The sequence below is a fragment of the Manacus candei genome, unplaced genomic scaffold (assembly GCF_025592945.1).
Source record: "Manacus candei isolate 608988 ecotype Guabito, Panama unplaced genomic scaffold, ASM2559294v1 h1tg000005l, whole genome shotgun sequence".
Classification (NCBI taxonomy): Eukaryota; Metazoa; Chordata; class Aves; order Passeriformes; family Pipridae; genus Manacus; species Manacus candei.
Genome location: NW_026138053.1, coordinates 5,504,648 through 5,521,332, shown reverse-complemented (window position 1 = coordinate 5,521,332; position 16,685 = coordinate 5,504,648). Strand labels below are relative to the sequence as shown.

General features: G+C 43.7%; 1 protein-coding gene across 2 annotated transcripts in view; it reads left to right on the top strand.

Moving 5' to 3' along the window:
• The first annotated feature begins 74 nt into the window (after nucleotides 1-74).
• Nucleotides 75-16,685, top strand: part of CC2D1B (coiled-coil and C2 domain containing 1B) — a 28,688-nt gene continuing 12,077 nt past the window's right edge. The window contains exons 1-14 of one of the 2 annotated variants that reach the window (XM_051799530.1): nucleotides 75-158; nucleotides 500-604; nucleotides 3,233-3,374; nucleotides 6,110-6,225; nucleotides 6,996-7,115; nucleotides 7,956-8,093; nucleotides 10,075-10,321; nucleotides 10,794-10,918; nucleotides 11,059-11,134; nucleotides 12,246-12,356; nucleotides 12,693-12,823; nucleotides 13,093-13,165; nucleotides 14,957-15,069; nucleotides 15,854-16,040. In XM_051799530.1, coding sequence (XP_051655490.1) covers nucleotides 539-604; nucleotides 3,233-3,374; nucleotides 6,110-6,225; nucleotides 6,996-7,115; nucleotides 7,956-8,093; nucleotides 10,075-10,321; nucleotides 10,794-10,918; nucleotides 11,059-11,134; nucleotides 12,246-12,356; nucleotides 12,693-12,823; nucleotides 13,093-13,165; nucleotides 14,957-15,069; nucleotides 15,854-16,040 — 1,645 coding nt within the window. In that variant the 5' untranslated portion in view covers nucleotides 75-158; nucleotides 500-538. Of the gene's footprint in view, nucleotides 159-179; nucleotides 605-3,232; nucleotides 3,375-6,109; nucleotides 6,226-6,995; nucleotides 7,116-7,955; nucleotides 8,094-10,074; nucleotides 10,322-10,793; nucleotides 10,919-11,058; nucleotides 11,135-12,245; nucleotides 12,357-12,692; nucleotides 12,824-13,092; nucleotides 13,166-14,956; nucleotides 15,070-15,853; nucleotides 16,041-16,685 lie in introns of those variants that run through there. The other variant, XM_051799538.1, reaches the window with a different exon arrangement.

Below are 16,685 nucleotides of genomic sequence, written 5' to 3'. Positions count from 1 at the left end.
CCCCTCGGGTAGCGCAGGTTGGCGATGCGGATAGCTGGGACACAGAGCAGCCGCCAGGCTCGGGAACAGCCGCCTGAGCCCGCCCGCCCTCAGCCGGTCCCGCCCCTCGGCGCAGCCGCGGAGCCGCCGGGGCCGCGCCGGGCGGGAGCGGAGCCGAGGTGAGCCGGGCCCGGCTGTCCCCGTGCGGCCCCTCCGCCGTCCTTTCCCCAGCCCATCGCCCCGCCGGCCTCTCCCTGCGCCGGGCCGGCAGCGCTCCCAGCCCACCCCGCTGGGGCCGGGGGTCCCGGCGTGCTGCCCGCCCGGGCCGGGCGGAGCGCGGGGTGCGGCCGGGCCGGGCTCCCCGCGCCCTGGGGAGCGCGATCCGCGGGGCCGCCCCCGCTGTGCCCTCTCCTGTGTGGGGGTGCCGGTGGGAGCTGCGAGTCCGCGCTGCCTGCCCTCGTCCGGCCCGCGGTGCGCTGGGACAGGCAGGGTACTGACTTTGGGTTTCGTGTGCTCTCAGTCCCTCAGAGAGACAGCCCTGTGAAATTCATGAACCAACATGCTTGGCAGAAGACCTAAAAAGAGCCCGCAGGCAAAGGGCCAGGGAGCTGCAGTTGCGAAGCAGGTAAGGAGGGCAGAGGGCCAGGGAGATGTGCTTGCAGAGCAGGTAGGGAAACCTCCTGCTCCCGCTGCTCCTCAGGGTAGGCTGGTTCAGAGCTCTTGCTGCTCTTTTCCTGCTGGAATCTCCCATGCCTTAATCAAACTGCAGGACCATGAAAAAAATTAAACTGTGCGGTGCCTGTTTTCCTGCTTTCTCCTCTAACGCATTCTTCTTAGAGTAAATAGCTGATATGGAGCAGAGGGAAGCCACATGTTGTAGTGCTGTAATCTTTGCATGAGACCTCATGACTCATGCTTACAGTATTTTCTTAGCCCAGCTACTTTGAGGTTTAATAATAACTTCGGTAGCTCTGGGAAGGCTTTCCTAACATGTCTAAGAAAGCAGAAATAAGAAAACCAGAATATCAAGCAACAACTTCAGGAACATACATGGGGGAACGATAAGTTGCTAACCAGAGACAGTTAATTTTAATTTCCCTGTGTATGGTCATTTTTTTCTTGCAATAGATAGACTGATAAGCCTACGTCCCTTCCCTGTAGCTAAAAGTGAGCTTAGATGTGTCTGTGTGTTGGGGTTTTTTTCATACTGTTTACCTTTGGATATAGTTTCAGAAGCCTGTGGAGAGAAACATGATTTAGTCTGGGCTGACAGGTGTGAGAAGTCAGACAACAGTGTCAAAATTAGAAATACAGCCAGGACAAAATTCTGTGTAGAATAGTGAAGAAAACCAGAGTATAGTTAGAGGTAAAGAATATGTTACAAGCTGAATGGAACTTTAGAAACCTTCAAAGGTAGAATAGAGGCAAGTAACAGGTGGAATGACTGGAGAGATATATGTATGTGTATGTGCATATATATATATACACACAGTGTGCCTTACAGCACGATGACTTTTTCTTGAAACAAATGGCTTGTTCACTTTCAAATTAACTCAGTTTAATCTCGTTTTGTGCTAAGTAGTGTATCAGTTGCAAGTTTTTTGTAACTTTTTTTTCTGTTGTATTAAACTTTTTTTTAACATTATTAATTTAATTGGAAAATGTGCTTTTCTGAATGGATTGAGAGACCTGGAGCTGGTGCTGCTGGATTCTGTTTTTGACTTAATTTGTCACTACACTGGGTTCACTTTGTACACTTGCAGTGTGGTAATGAACAGATCAAATGTGCTCCTGCTCCATTTTGCACGTTGAACTTGAATCTTTAGATCACCATTATAAATATTCCCTATTTAAATCTTGTCCTGACCTTCTTTCCACTCTGTCCCAGACTGCAAATACATTAGTTTTGTTCTATGGCCAGGGGATGAATAAGGCAGAGGGTGCCTGGATGATCTGCCCAGTGCCTTATGGAATGGCAAGGGCAGGATTTGGGCTAGTAAACAAGTTGCTGATGATTTTGAGTGCTGTTGCTGTAATCTCTGTTTCTCAGCCATGCTTCACATTCTCCTTTGGGATTATAAAAGAGTTCAGGGAGGGACACAAAATATTTCAGGGCAGTAGCCACCAGCACCTCAATTTCTACAGGGTTAAAAGAAAAAGTTATTGCACATACTAGTTTATAAACTGAGGCAGGTTCAGCTTCTTGCAGCACTTCAGATCCTTGAGACAGGAGAAGGTTGTTAACTCTTGTAATAATGACAACTGATGTTTTTTTTCTGTGCTGGAGAGAAGCTCAAGTGCTGCTTCCTTGGCCCTGTGAGGATCAATAAGCCAACAGGGGCTTGAGCTTTGGAAAAGTCTGGGGAAAGCTGCTCCACCTACCTCGTAGGATGAATCTAACTCAGTTAATTCATGTTTATAAAAAAGCTTAGCATACTTCAACTAAAATGTTTTTTTCTGGGACAGTTAGTACCTTAACCAGCAATACAAAAATTGTGATAAACTAACATTTTAGCAGAATGCCTTTTAGACTCAAGACATCAAGATGTTTCTCTGTGGCATGTTTTGTGCAATTGAGTGCTAACCCCCGCTGTCGGGTTGTGTTTGCTGTTATTAATATACTCCCTGAGATGTTATCCCTGAGCTGATGATCTGTCCAGCCGGGTGGTGCAGTGTGGGCATTGCTGGGTTTTGAAGGCTGTGTTTCCCTGTGTGTACATGTGCTTCCCGTGTGGTCATGATTTAGAAACCGAGCTAACAAGGAGTACAGAACAGTTCTGTGTATAGAAAGCTTCTTCAAGAGATAAGGGTGAAGCCTCTGCAGTGCCCACATGTCAGACCTGTTGTGTGTGAACAATGAGTGAATATTTTTTAGCTTAGCTGTCACAGGCACTGCCCTGAACTTCCCTGATGGTATCTGCTTTATGAGGCTCAGTAAAACAAACAACATTTTATTTTACCTTGTTCTGCCAGACTGTTGAATAAGCTTGATTTTTAAGAAATCGTAGTTTGTGTAGAGTATTTGTGGCTTATTAAGACTTAAGTACTTTGCATCAGTTGTAAGTGCCTGGTATGCACTGTTTTGGTTACAGAAGTGGTATGACAGGGGGCTGTAAAAAAAAAAAAAGAGCAGAATTCAGAATGCATGAAAATGTCTAAATAATCCATGCAGTGTAATGTTTTTGGGTGTCATCTTTGTTCTGACTGCAGGTTTTTTTTACTCTTCTTTATTGTTCTTTTCCCTTGGCTCCAGCTGGGGCTGTTTGTAGAGTTCAATCCTGAGGAGATGCTGTTGGGAGCAGAGGAAGGTGGGGATGATGGGGACCTGGAAGCAGAGCTGGCTGCTCTCACAGGAGCACCAGTAAAAGAAGGGAAATCGAAACCAAAGGGGAAAAGTAAGTTAAAATATTTTATTTATTGGCAACCTGGATAATTTATTAAAGTTACCTTTAATAAATTTATCCAAAGTTATTATTCATCTAAAGAATCTTTAGGTTTATCTAAAATGTTTTCTGTCACTGGTAGAAGCTGAAATTGCAACTACCCTTTCCTTTACTTTGAAAGATTTAAGTTGTTACTCCACAAAAAGGGTAAGAGGATTTTTTTTCCATGCTCTTGTAGACATAGGAAAAAGATCTCTGAGGCTCAGCCAATTTAGTGACTAAATTAAGACATGCTTGTTTAGCATATGAAGTCCTAAAAAGGTAGCAGGTGCTGGATGATTTCTAAAGGGAAATTGGAGGGTGGGTTGTTTGTCATCTGGTTGTTCTTTTGGTTTTGTTTAAAGAATGAATTTACTGAATGATCATTATATTTTTAGTTACTTGGAGTCTGTAACCAAAATTGAATCCCATTTTTAAGAGGGAAATTCTGGAACTGATGGAATTGTTGGGAGAATCCTGTACCTTGTGTTGGGAAAATTCTGTAGCTCGTGTTGTGCGGGAGGTTAGTGTGTCTCTTGGAATGGATCGTTACTATTCCTGATATTTTAAGGATCTGTTAGCTTTGTCAGATAGTGTTTGCATGCAGCTATGCAGTGTTTCTCAGGATTGCTGGAATCTACTGTGAATCAAGGCTGCTGCTGAGAGGGACACTAGTGAGCATGCTCTGCCTCTGAGCAGATCCGTGTTTGTGGATAAACATGGATGAGCTGGCTCAGGAAACCGATCTATGAAAATAAACTTTTGTTGCGCTGGGCTTTCAGCTGGATCAGGTCCTTGGTCTGGTGTGCTCCCTGCCTGTTTGAGCTGCAGGGGAGGAGTGGCAGCAAGTGGTTGAGGTGGGACAAGGAAAATGGGACCTAGCCTGGATTCTAGGTGTGTGAGGTGCTGGAAAGGAGGGTTAGGGCACCTACAGCTTTATTTGCAACTCTACAGTAATTTGCCTGTAATGCAACACAGAGCAACAGGGAAATGAAGGATTTTTAAATATTTAGAAATAGTGACTCTATAAACACCATAGTTGATGAGAGACAGAGGAGGTGTTTCTGTCTAAAACTAAATTCTAAATAATTTCCACTTCTCCAGATTAACTCTTAGAGCTAGTAAGCACAATTGTACAAAAAGCACAATAGCAGAATTTTGGCCATTGGACACAGGTTACTCGTGGCTGAAACATGCATGTTTTGAGGGTGAACCTGCATCAGGAGCTCTTGAATTGTTGTCAACTTTTCAGGTGCTGACTTCCTTCTCACCCTGATCATATCACTTACTCGTGTTTTTTCAGTCTCTTTATTCTGAAGAGAAAAATGAAACTTCAGACAGTGCAAAATTAATGTTTACTGTGCTTTTTAAATGTATGTGTTATGGCTCATAAAATGATTTTCCAGAATAATTGGCAGCTGCTCTTTTCCTGGTAGCATTGGAAGTGTATAGATTAGAAGCTTGTGGAAGATGGACAACTGGACAGCTGGCACTGGGGACTCAGGAGAGCTGGTACATTGTAATGGTGAGGGCAGGATGGAGAGGAAAAAGGAGGGGATACAGTAGGGACAGGGGAGAAACAGATCCTGTCTGAAAAAGGACAGAAGAAAGGGATCCAGTACAACACAAACTGGTGCTCAGTTCTTGTCTGAGCACAAGGTGCAGTAATTCCCTCCTGGATTTACATCCTAGAGCTCTGATGGGGCTGGGGAAGTGATCTCCTCCTCCAGCTTGAACATGCAGGCAGCAAAAGCTGTACCATTGCATCATCTTCAGCACAGAGATCCCTGCTCCCCGTGACTGAGAAATGCTGGCTGGGCAGCCACTTGTGTGTTTGAAATTGTGGCCTCAACTTGTGCACTGGATTAGAGCTGAACAAACCTTCTGAGGAGGCTTGATTGGATTTTTGCCTCTAATGGGGTTTTCTGGACAGCCAGTTCCTTTGGATGTGACCTGGTGTCTGAGTTGCTCATATATTTGACCCTTAGCAAAACTCTGCAACATGTTTAATATAAGCACTGAAGCACTGATAGGGTAAATCAGATTATTTGAACAGAAACAGCTTTGTACCTGGGTTAATTTTCAGCTGATACAGCAAATGCAGGGAGTGAGTGGGATCTGTTTAAATTGACTGTAAAGCTCTATCATGAAGATGTATATTTTGTGCCACTGATGAGTCACTTCCCTGTGCAGACATATGACTGTATCAGAGGCATTTCCACGGACAGCTGGGATTTGTGTGCAAACAACTTCACCTTTGAGAGTGTGTGGGGGAAGTTGATAGTTTAGGAAGATGTGGTTGGCATAGCATGAAGCAGAGATGAGAACTCAGCAAGGAGAAGTTAAGTAGAGTTTTCAGGATGAAGACCAGAAGCAAACTTGCAAAATGAAGGAGCCAAGAAAGATTTGGAAAAGGCAAAATCTCATGGGCATTAGACAGCAGGGCAGAAAATGTGCAAGTGTCTTGCTGCCTGCCCTGACTGTTACTCTCAGAAACACTACTATTGCTTTTCCTGGATGCTGACTTCCCCAGTCTGACCTTTATCCATGAATATACTGCATTTACCTATGAACTTGTCTGATAAAGGTGACACAAGAGGGGAAGTCACTGCTCTCTTTAGCTGGTAACAACTCCTTCAGGATTTATATCCAGTGACTGCATGAACTGTTACTTATGGTTTATGGCTCCTTGTGCTTTGCTTTTACAGCTCCTCTGCCCATGGATCATATTGAAAAGATGGCTGCAGAGTGTATGAAGGACCTGAATGAAGATGAGGAGGAAGATGCAGATGATGAAGACTTGGAGAAAGATACAGACCTGTTGGTATGCATAACTGTTAGCAATAAGTTTTAGTATGTATTTTTTTGTATTTTTTTTTAAACAGAACTGCATTTGGCAAAAATGTTTGTTAGCTTTGTGGTGAGAAGCTAAAATACTGCAAAAGCATTATGTTAGATACAAGTCTTTGCAGGATTCAACCCCCTGCACACCAGAGCAAGAGAGTTTCCTAACTAACATTCTTGTGTGTGAGGGTCTTAGAGAAGTGGGAGAACAGCAGGAATCCCACTCTGTGACAGCTGGTGAAATACAGCCAGGGAGATTCTCCTTAAAGTTATTGCTGTCACAATTTTGCTGCTGCTTCAAGTAGTACTTGGCCTGAGAGATTGTCTCCCAAGAAATTCTTGGTAATTTCAGTGAGTAATCTAATTGGCAGGATTTGAGGAAAGATGTTAAAGAGTGGTTTGGACTGCCATTGTTAGTAGATGCTTTTTGGGAATTTCAGATTTAGGTTTGCATGATCTCTGTAAAAGCACTTCTCTGAACTTCTCCAACTTCAGATCTCCAGCCACAAATTTGTGTGATGATCTTGAGCTGCAGTGTGGCTTTTCAGTGGCATCTGGAACCAGTTTCATTTAAAAATAAAAAATAAAATTAAATTTTAAAAAAAGGCTGGAATATAAGATCTTTAGACTCTTCACTTGGGTTCAAGATCCAGCCAAAGATTTGGGAACTTGAGATTTTTTATTTTTGTCTTTTGAGAACATAGAAAATTTTGAGGAAAAGCCTTTTGTTGGCATTTACTTTTACTTTAGGCAGAATTGCAAGAAGTTCTGGGGGAGGAAGGTGAGACAGGAAGCTGTGAGGATGAACTGATAGCAACAGAGCCATCCCCAACTGAACCAGAGGATGAACAACCTGAGCTGCAGTCACAGGTAGGAATGAGCTTCGTGTTCCTCACAGTTTTGCTGAATCACTGTTGTCATGCTGGTATGAGGATCACAAACAGGGATCTTAGACAGGTCTCCTGTCTTCCAAGGAAGGGAAAATTGCACTGTTGCTGTCTTCTCTGTGGAAACCAATGCTGTTAGTCCTCATGCAGTCAAATCCTTTATTCAATTACTGCGTGTTTTTGTTGTGTGCTGCAGATTCCAGTGCCCCTGTACATTGGGCCCATTAGTAAATGAGACTGAGAGAGTTTCTGTAGAGATAATGGCAGTAATTACATCAGTAGCCATCTGTAGGGTCTCTCTAGCTGTGGAGAGTTTGAGAGTAGCTACCCATAACTTTGCTTAGGCTGCTTTTGTCACTGAACTAATTCCAGGCTGTAGGAGGAGGAAAAAGAGCTCTTGTTGCAGAAGCAGGTTGAAGCCCAGAAGGGAGCAAACTAGCATATTTTAAAAATAAGAAAGGAAAAAAAATCAGGATTTGTGCCAAAATACCCCTTCACACCCTCTGTTGTGCGTGTTTGAGAGACTTTACTGTTCTCTTCACCTACTCACTGACCACATGGCTCCAATTACCCTGTGACTGTGAGTTTTCCAGATGTCTCCACCCATTCTTCTCTATGATGCCTTTGAGGGAAAGCCCAGAGGTGGATCCAGGGTCCATTAGTGCCACACAAACACTCCTCTGTTTTAGGGCTATTCCTTCCTTGCGCGCCCAGTTCTCGGGAGCGGGTGTGGGACAGGAGTATTTGTATTTCAGTGCTCTGGGAAAACTTGTGTAGCTGGATGAAATAAGTTTTCTTGACTTGTTTTATTGTTTTTTCTGAGACCTCCTCACTTCCTGCTGTTACCAGTGAGCTACAGCAGACCCTGGAGAGGAGAATTGCTGACTACAGGACAGCGATTTCCAACGCCAGGGAGTCGGGTGAGGGGGCCAAAATCCGCCGCTACGAGAGAGGCCTGAAGGTGAGTTGGCTTCACCAGGTGTGTGAGTGAGGGGGAGGTAAAGGCAGTTCTCTGAAATGTAATCTTTCCAGGTGCATGAATTTGTGGTCTTTTCCAGGGGTGTGAATTTGTTGAAGGGGGAGAGGGATTTTGATATACCTTGTGTTACTTTAAAAGCATTTGTTGTTTCTTACTACCAACCTGATACAGCAAATACACAGATAAGGTGTAACTTCAGCTGCCTTTTGTGCATGAACTTTGTTGCTGTTGAGTATGGGTAGTGGTAGCTGTGGGCAGGATTTGTGGTACATGCTGGATTTAAACCCACCAGTTGGGATTTGGATTGGACCTGTGGTGACTGTTCAGTGTTACCTTAAAGCAAAGTTCAGGAGCTTTCCTAGGACATACACATTCCAGTTCATCCCTGTTGCCTTTCCTTGGGTACTAACCTTCTGCTCAGTTCTGTGAGACAGAGGGAAGGGGTGCCTTTCCCTGAGTGTCTTGACCATGCTTGAAAATGAATAGAACGGGATTTCTCATTCAGACAATTAAAAGCTGCAGCACAGAGCAGTTCCCCAGCCTTGCCTGGTTTCTGGCAGGTGGCGTGCTTGCAGTGAGTTGTGGTGCCTGGTGATTACTGCTGTGCAGGGCCTGGATTTCCCTGTTTGCTTTCATCTGCTCCCCTGCATCACCTCAGGCAGCAGCTCTGTCTTGTTGAGCAAAGCTTTGTAGCTCAGAGCTGTGCTCTGAGAGAAGGATGTCATGGCTCACTAGATACCAGGTGTCTTGTGGTACAAGAGGAACAACTCAGGCCAAACCCAGGGGAGGAAATGCCCAAGAAAAATGTCCCTGTGTATCCCCTGCCTGCCAGCTCTGAAAGGAATGTGCACGAAACCACCTGACCTTTCAGAGAGCAAGAGGAATGGGCAAGGCAGCTATTTTGTCCGGTAATGAAGCTTACTGTGCTGTTTACCACTTCCTTTATTTTTCAGGGAAGGGGAGTTTCCCTGTGCCTAAGCATTGTAACCAAGCATAATAGACTAGATCTCACTTCACAGGTCAGAGTTCCTTAATTAGCACAATGATATGCCATCAAATGGTGTAGAGTTCTCTCTTGTACGTAGTTCTTGGAACCATGAACTTTAAGCTTAATGTTTAATTCCATTTCCAGTCAGTCTGTCATCCCCCACGTGTGTGGGTTGCTGTACTGGTCTGAACCCCAATCTCACAGCCAGTTTAAAGTATCTCTGCCAGTTACTTAATAGGTCAAACAATGTCATGGCTGACCAAAAATAGCAGTGATTCTGGCACTGATGGGATTTCGTCGTCGTTGTCTTTCTGTGCTTCTGTTTCAGTTTCTGTGGACATGCAAGAAGTAAAACTTGTTTTGGATTCAAGTTCATGGTGATCTTTTGTCTGAACCTTAAATTAAATTTAAAAAATAAAAATACTGTGGGAGGTAATATTTTGGGGGGGAAGGGTTTTCAGAAAAGGAGCAGCAGTTAACCCCAGTTGCAAACGGGGAGATCTTCTTACCCTGGGTCACCAGCCAAAGCTCCATTTCCTTTGTTAGTATTTAATGGATTTTTTCCTTGCATTAAATGGGTTTCCTTCCCTAAATCCGCATAGGCAGTGACCTTTCAGAGCAATGTGTTTCATTTTGTTTTAAAGACATAAAATCCTTCTGCAGTTGGTATGAACAGCTTCCTTGATGACTTTCTGTGATAAACTTGATTGAGTCACATCCAGTAGTTCTGGGTATTGAAGTACTTGAATTTATGTAGTTTGTGTAGCAAATCCTTTGCATTGTGTGGCTCTGATATAACTGGACACCTTTCCCAGGTGCTGAAGTTGGCCTTGCAGAAAAACAGGGGGCTGAAGGGCAGCAATCTGTAGTGTGTAACAGATCCCATCACATATAAGGGAATTAATTTTTGTTTTAGTGATTTTATGCTAGTAATGTGTTTGATGGAAGTGCCTATTGTTGTTCCATCTCTGTCAGACACTGGAAACCATGCTGGCTGCAGTGAAGAAAGGCAAAAAAATCAATGAGGAAGAAATGCCACCTCCTGTTGCAACAGGAAAGAGTTCTTACATATCTCAAGCCACAGGAGTGGAACCAGAGAATTCAGGAGATTCCCCAGAGTGTGCTGCAGATGATGAGCAGCAGAGCTCTCCTGAGGCAGTGGAGCAGCTGGAATCAGAGTCTCTACAAGGTCGTGCTGCCACTTATCCTGCTGTGGAAACAGGTACTGTGACCTGAGAGGAGAAGCAGTTGCAACACTGTTTTAATGCTACCTCTTCCCTAATGTTTGTGTTGTGTAGCAAAGCACTGCTTGTATTGGAGCTTCCCTGCTGAATGTCTCAGAGCTCTCCATGGAGTGCTGAATTTCTGGCAGTGGAATCAGTTGTTATTGCAGAGCTCTTATATGCATGGTATCAGTACCCTTAACTTTTCCTGTGCTACAGTTTCTCCTTCAGTATTTGACATGTGGAATTCCAACCTTTGAATAGTTTTGAGATATTGACTGAAAGACCTTCTATTTTTTTTTTTTTTTTAAATTGGAAAAGTGGAACTGTTAGGTCTGGTAGGACCTCTAACTGGAGGAAGAAGAATATCTGTAAAATGCCTGATTCAGATGTGGGTTGGCATAGATGGGCACAGCAAGGGGTGCACATCTGGGGTGCTCTGTGTGTCTCAGCATTGGTCCATCCTCACAGATCTCCAGCGCAGCAGCACACGAGCAATGCTGCTCATGAGGCAGAAGGAGTACAAATTAGCAGCCCTAAAAGCCAAGCAGCAAGGGGACCTGGAGAGAGCAAAGGAATACATGAGGGCAGGCAAGGTATGCACACAGAAAATCCTGAATGCTGAACATCCTCTCTGCTGTACCCCCAGGCATCACGTGGCAGATACTAATTGTGGCAGCTGGCAAGTCTTGGACATACTCGAATAAATCTTATGTTTGTTTTTTTACTGCATTAGAAATTTAATGTGGTCTTGGAAGCTTTGGACAGTGGACAGCCAATAGACCTCCAGAATATGCCCCCATCTCCTCAGGGTAAGGTTTGTCTTAAGGAAACCTTTTCAGAAGTCTCTGTACTGTAATGGAGTGATTCTGCTTTTGATTGCACAACTATAAAAAGAACTGAAGATCATTTAGGTCTAAGGCTTTCTGCATATCCACATTCTAATCAAGGCCAATGATGGAAAATGAGGTATGATTACTTATATTGAAGTTACTCTGTGAATTACAGGTTCAAGTAAGTGTTGATGTCTAATATTCCTGGTTTTGTAACTTTAGATCATAACCACTATTTGAAGTGGAAAGGAAAGAAGGATAATGGCACATTCTTAAAGTAATATTTGATAGTGTTATGTGTTTAAACAGAAGTTCATCACATCCAAATTGAGAAATTAATGAAGAGATTGCAGTGCAGTAAAGTCTAATTTTTTAAAGAAAGTTACCAATATTAAAGATACCTTACTCCTAGTAAGAGAGAGTTTGGGGTTTTTTTAAGTAGATACCATATCCTCACTGGTTAATACTTGGTCTGTGCAGCCCAGTGTTTAAACAATCTCCTTTAGTAGATTGTTTTATTCTAACAAACTAAATGACAGATTATTTCAGTAAATCATGAGATTCATGACACAAGTTATAAACTGATCATTAAATGGCATTACAGAGAAACTTCACCAAGCACATAATCTTGCAATACTTTTGCAGCAAATAATATTTAGTTTTCTGAAATACCTACTGTTATACAATGCCAGAAACTGGAGTTTCTGAATTGGTGGTATTAGTTTCTTCCCTTTTCCAGGACATCTTTTGTTACTAGGATATTTTAGTCAATTAGCAGTCTTGTTCACTCTTTCCATCTGCCAAGATAAGAAGTTATATTCTGGGGAGAGAATTCTTAGAATACTTGAACTGTTTTTACCTCTTCAAGCAGCCCTAACCTAAATTAAATCAGCATTGGAAATTTTCTGTTATAAAGCATTTGCTCTGAATAGTGGGAACCTTAGACTTAACTAGCCATGGAGATACTGTTTTGAAGCCAAAAAGCTTTCAGGAAGTTGATGTGATCAAATTGATGGTTTTCTGAGTATCATGTCTTGACTTGCTCTACATGGAACACACTGTGAAACTTCCTGCTTTCCTTGCTTTGCAGATCTTGAAAATTTAGGAAACGTACAAGATGCATCCAAGCAAAAGGTACCATCTCGAGTGGGAAGTTCCCAGGATCTTGCAACAGCTGAACCTCAGTCCAAAGAAGCTTCAGGTAGGACTTTTGGATTTTTGTAGCAAGTTGTGGAAGTAATACTTAAAGTGGGAAGGCACTTTAAGGTCTACCCTGTCCCACTGAGCTGCAGCAGGATTGAGTAAACCTGCCTAATGTTCCTGAGTATTGTTTGCTGCTGACCCCATCTGTACTTTTATTCTGGATCAGTAGTGGAAGTAAAGGTTAATGAACTTCCTTTAGAACAAAGGTGTTCATAATAAAACTTCCCAGTGATGGTTTTGTCACTGCAGAAAGTGAGGAAGGGGGAGTAAAAAGGCAGCTTGTATGTTTTGAAATCTTCATGATATAGCATTTCATTATCTGTCTCATTCCAAGATTCCCTGCAGCAGCCAAAAACGGTGCTGGAGGCGCTGCAGCAGCGGCTGGACAAGTACAAATCAGCAGCAGCACAGGCCAGAGCGAGCGGGGATGAGCGGAAGGGCAGGATGCACGACAGGATTGCCAAGGTAAAACCAGAGTTGTGGCTGTTTGTGTCCAGCAAAGGCAGTTGAACTAGTTCTCTTGCTGAAGACTTTTTCAAGGCTGAAATAATTTGTGTATTGTCCTTCTGTTTGAAAAGAGGTCCAGTAGGGAAGCTGGAAAGTATTTGGAGAAAGACAGAGAGACAATGCGCGTATTGTAGCAAAACACTGAGTCTTCTGCAGTGTTTGTGCTGGTTAAATACAAATGATTGCTAATTTATAGTCAACTCCACTGTATGTCTTCCTGATTGCAGCAATACCAGGATGCCATAAGAGCCCATAAGGCAGGGAGAAAAGTGAATTTTTCTGAGCTACCTGTTCCTCCTGGTAAGTGTGAACATAAAATGCCCTAATACCTAAACTTTTGCATACCTTCTGGGCTCAGAAGGGGTCTGCAGATATTGCCTCCTCATCCTGTGGGACATCTCCTTCTTTTTCTCAGTGAGTAGGGTGGCCTTGCTGTTTGATGGTGTGTGAAACTGCTTACTGATGTACTCCCAAACACTGACACTGGTGAATATTCCTACCTATTGACTGTTTGATAGCAGGTAAAAGTAGTCTACAGAGACGAAACAAATCATGCCCATGGTCACACTGAGGCAGGAACTGAGCCTTCTTCTGGAGACACTGTCCTGTTTATCTTCTTTAGAACACAAGAGTACTGTGTCTGTAAAAGTTTGGGCAAGCTCAGCTGTGAATGCTCTGCCTCTGATTTGCATGATACCATTTCTCCCCTAGGAAGCATCTTTGCTTTTATGTTGTGCCCGATGCGTTCTTCTACAAGATACACTTGGCCCTGCAAAGCCATGCCTGGATTTTTTAAGTTAGAACAGACACGGACCTTGTGGCATTTTTGTCACTGTCAGATGTTGCAGTGGCAGCACTGCAGTGGTGGGAAGGTGGGCAGTGCCAGCTCTGTCGGGTCATGGACTGCTTTGAAGGTTCCCTGCTTAGAGCTGACCATGAAAGGGCATTTAGCATGTCTTATTCTGGAACATAATCCCTTTTTTGGTAAACACCAGTTTCTGTAAGAGTGAGGTACTCCATATTTACACCTCTGGAAACATGGAGAACTCCTCCATTTCCTTACATATGAGCTGCATGTTTTCAGCCATCATTTAGAGGCCATAGGATTTACACTGAGACAATCCTCAGGCAGCCACTGAACCAGAAGTCAATTGTCCTGGGCTGGCAGTGCCTTTCATTGCATCTGGGTGGTGACAAGTACCAGCCCTGTCATCCTTGGAGACAGAAATGCTGCTGAGTAATGGATTGAATGTCACAGGGGGCAGCAGCACAGGGTTCTGTGTTCTGCCTGCCTGAGTACCTCAGACTTGTGCTGTCCCCAGAGCAGCCATCTCCAGGTTTAGAAGCAGTTTAGTCATTATTTCTTAATACTTCTCATGAGACTGGCAGCAAGAATGTCCGCTACACATTAAATGAGAGAAATCTCAAGACATTTTATTGTAGGGACTTTGAATGTCTCTTGTTTGAAGCTGACACTAAACTGGTTATGTGGGAGTTTATCTTCTTCCCATCCTTAAAAGAATAATAAAACAATGAAAATAATTATTCTTCATACACTTTGCATTTAACTACTTCGATTCTGTTTTACTTTGCAACCTCTGCATTGCAGTAGCTTTTCAGCAGAAGCTGAGTGTTACCCATCTGTCAGCACTGGATTGTTTGTTACTTCGGGGGTGGCACTAATTTTCTGCTGGACTCTCTACCTGCTAAGGTGAGGCAGCAGTGAGAGGGGGAAAAAATGAGACTAAATTCTTTGCTGGTTCTAGGGACATCTTTACTACTGAAGTCTTGAGGTTGTGAGGTTCCTTGGCTGGCTGCCAGTTGCTAAGCTTGGAAAACTGCTCTGTTATTGCATCATTTTGCTCTATCCCTTTAAGCCTGAGTTTCTGGAGAGATCTGATCTTAAGCCCACCACTCAGACTTTGTCTAGCAAGGCTTTGTGGCCTTGACCTCACTCTGGTTACACTGAATTCCAATATATATTAGATAATAGGTATTTGGATAGAAATAGTTTTACAGAAAACAAGAAATATGAAAGACAGAGTGTAGGTCATATGCAACTCTCTACTTCTGTATTCCTTTCCTATCCAGGGTTTCCCCCTCTTCCTGGTGTTGCAGCAACAGATGGTGGCAGCACAATAGCCGCTGTTTTGGAAAGTGCCAGCAAACTGGCAAACATGGAGGAGAACGATGAAGAGGAGGAGGTCAGTATTTCCTAGTAGGATATGTAAAAGTTGAAATGCTGTCTCTTGTGGCAGCAGACACGAGGCTGTTTGATTTCCAGGGAAGGGTACTGAGATGAAATACATTTCCCAAAAGACCCCAAAAGTCTGAAGAGTACAGGATCTCAGTAGTAATTGCAGTTTGCATTGTGTTGTAGGGGACACAAGAGAGGTGAGATGTTGTTACAGTCAGTACCCTCAGAGTCTGAGTCCAGGGTTTGACTCTTCCGTAGCTGTCTTGTATGTGGGTTTTATTTTCAAAGCAAACACTTCAGATCCCCTCCACCCCTTTACATTGTTCTAAAGTACTTAAATCTGTGCTTTTATCCTGCATCCCAGTAGCTTCCCATGTTTGTTCTTCCCCAGGATGTTCAACACTTACTGCTTTTTGTCAGGCTGCAGCAGCCTTCGGTTTGATTTCTTTCTCTCTCTAGATTTGATTGACAATTGTTTGTGCTTTCACCTCGAGTAGCTTTTAATGGAGAGAATTCCTGGATGATTTTTTTTCTGCATGGAGCTGCTTTTTTAAAAATCACCACCAATGTTGTTCAACATTATTTTTATTCTGTCTGTGGTGGAGTTTTGATGCTTGCTTAGGTCAGCTACCTCCAGAAGCTAAAATTTGCTTCTGGAATGCTATGCTCCCCTCAAAGGGATACCAGAAGGCTGATACAGTGATAGCCACGGTTGTTGATGCTTGGGGTGCTGTCCTCAGCTCTGGAATAGATTTTATGTGTTTAATGTGAAATTCTCCTTGTTTTGTCAGAGTGAACCTCTGCCCCAGGCCCCAGTGGCCAAGAAGCCTGCCCAGCTGCCTGGGAAGCCCACTCAGGTTGTGAAGCCCATTCCAGTGTCTGCTGCAGCTGAGGAGAGCTCCCCTGAGCACCTGAAACGAGCTGCATCACCCTCCACCCTGGACAAGGCAGAGTCCCTGGATCATCTCCCTCCAGCTGGTAAGGTGAAGGGATCACCATTCCCAGTGATCCACATGCAGGTTGTTTGCTGTAGTTCAGTTTAATACCTTGGTAAAGACTTTTTCATTATAGTTTAGGTATGAACCTGTGAGTATGTGGCATAGATTTCCTCTGACAGGAGCCCCAGTATGTACATCTGCTGGAGGGCAGATCCAGACCAGCCATGCAGCTTTATTTCACAGAGATAGCATGTGTAATTATATGGGTGATTGAGTTTTTAATTAATTTTGATGTAACAAGTGTATCGATTCATAATGTTTAACTTGCTCACAGTAGAACTCTGCATATACTCTCATTAAAGGGCTGCCAGTGTGAATTATTCATTGATCCAGTGGAGCTCCCTGCATCACACACTGCTTTCTGCCTGCTGCTTCATCCCGGGATCTCACACTGGCAGTGCTTCATCAATCACTGGTCTGCCTGTTGCTGAGGTCACTGAGCAGTTGTCTGCACAAGATTAATTGTACAGATAGTAAGGGACAGCCACCACCTCACGGTGGGATTTGGGCACACACAGGCACTGCTCAGGCTCTCACTGATGCCTTGACTGTAATCCCATCCTCCTGTTCTTCCCTGGCTGATTCCCTCAGGATGAAGCAGAGCTGCCTAGTTGGCTGATGCAGG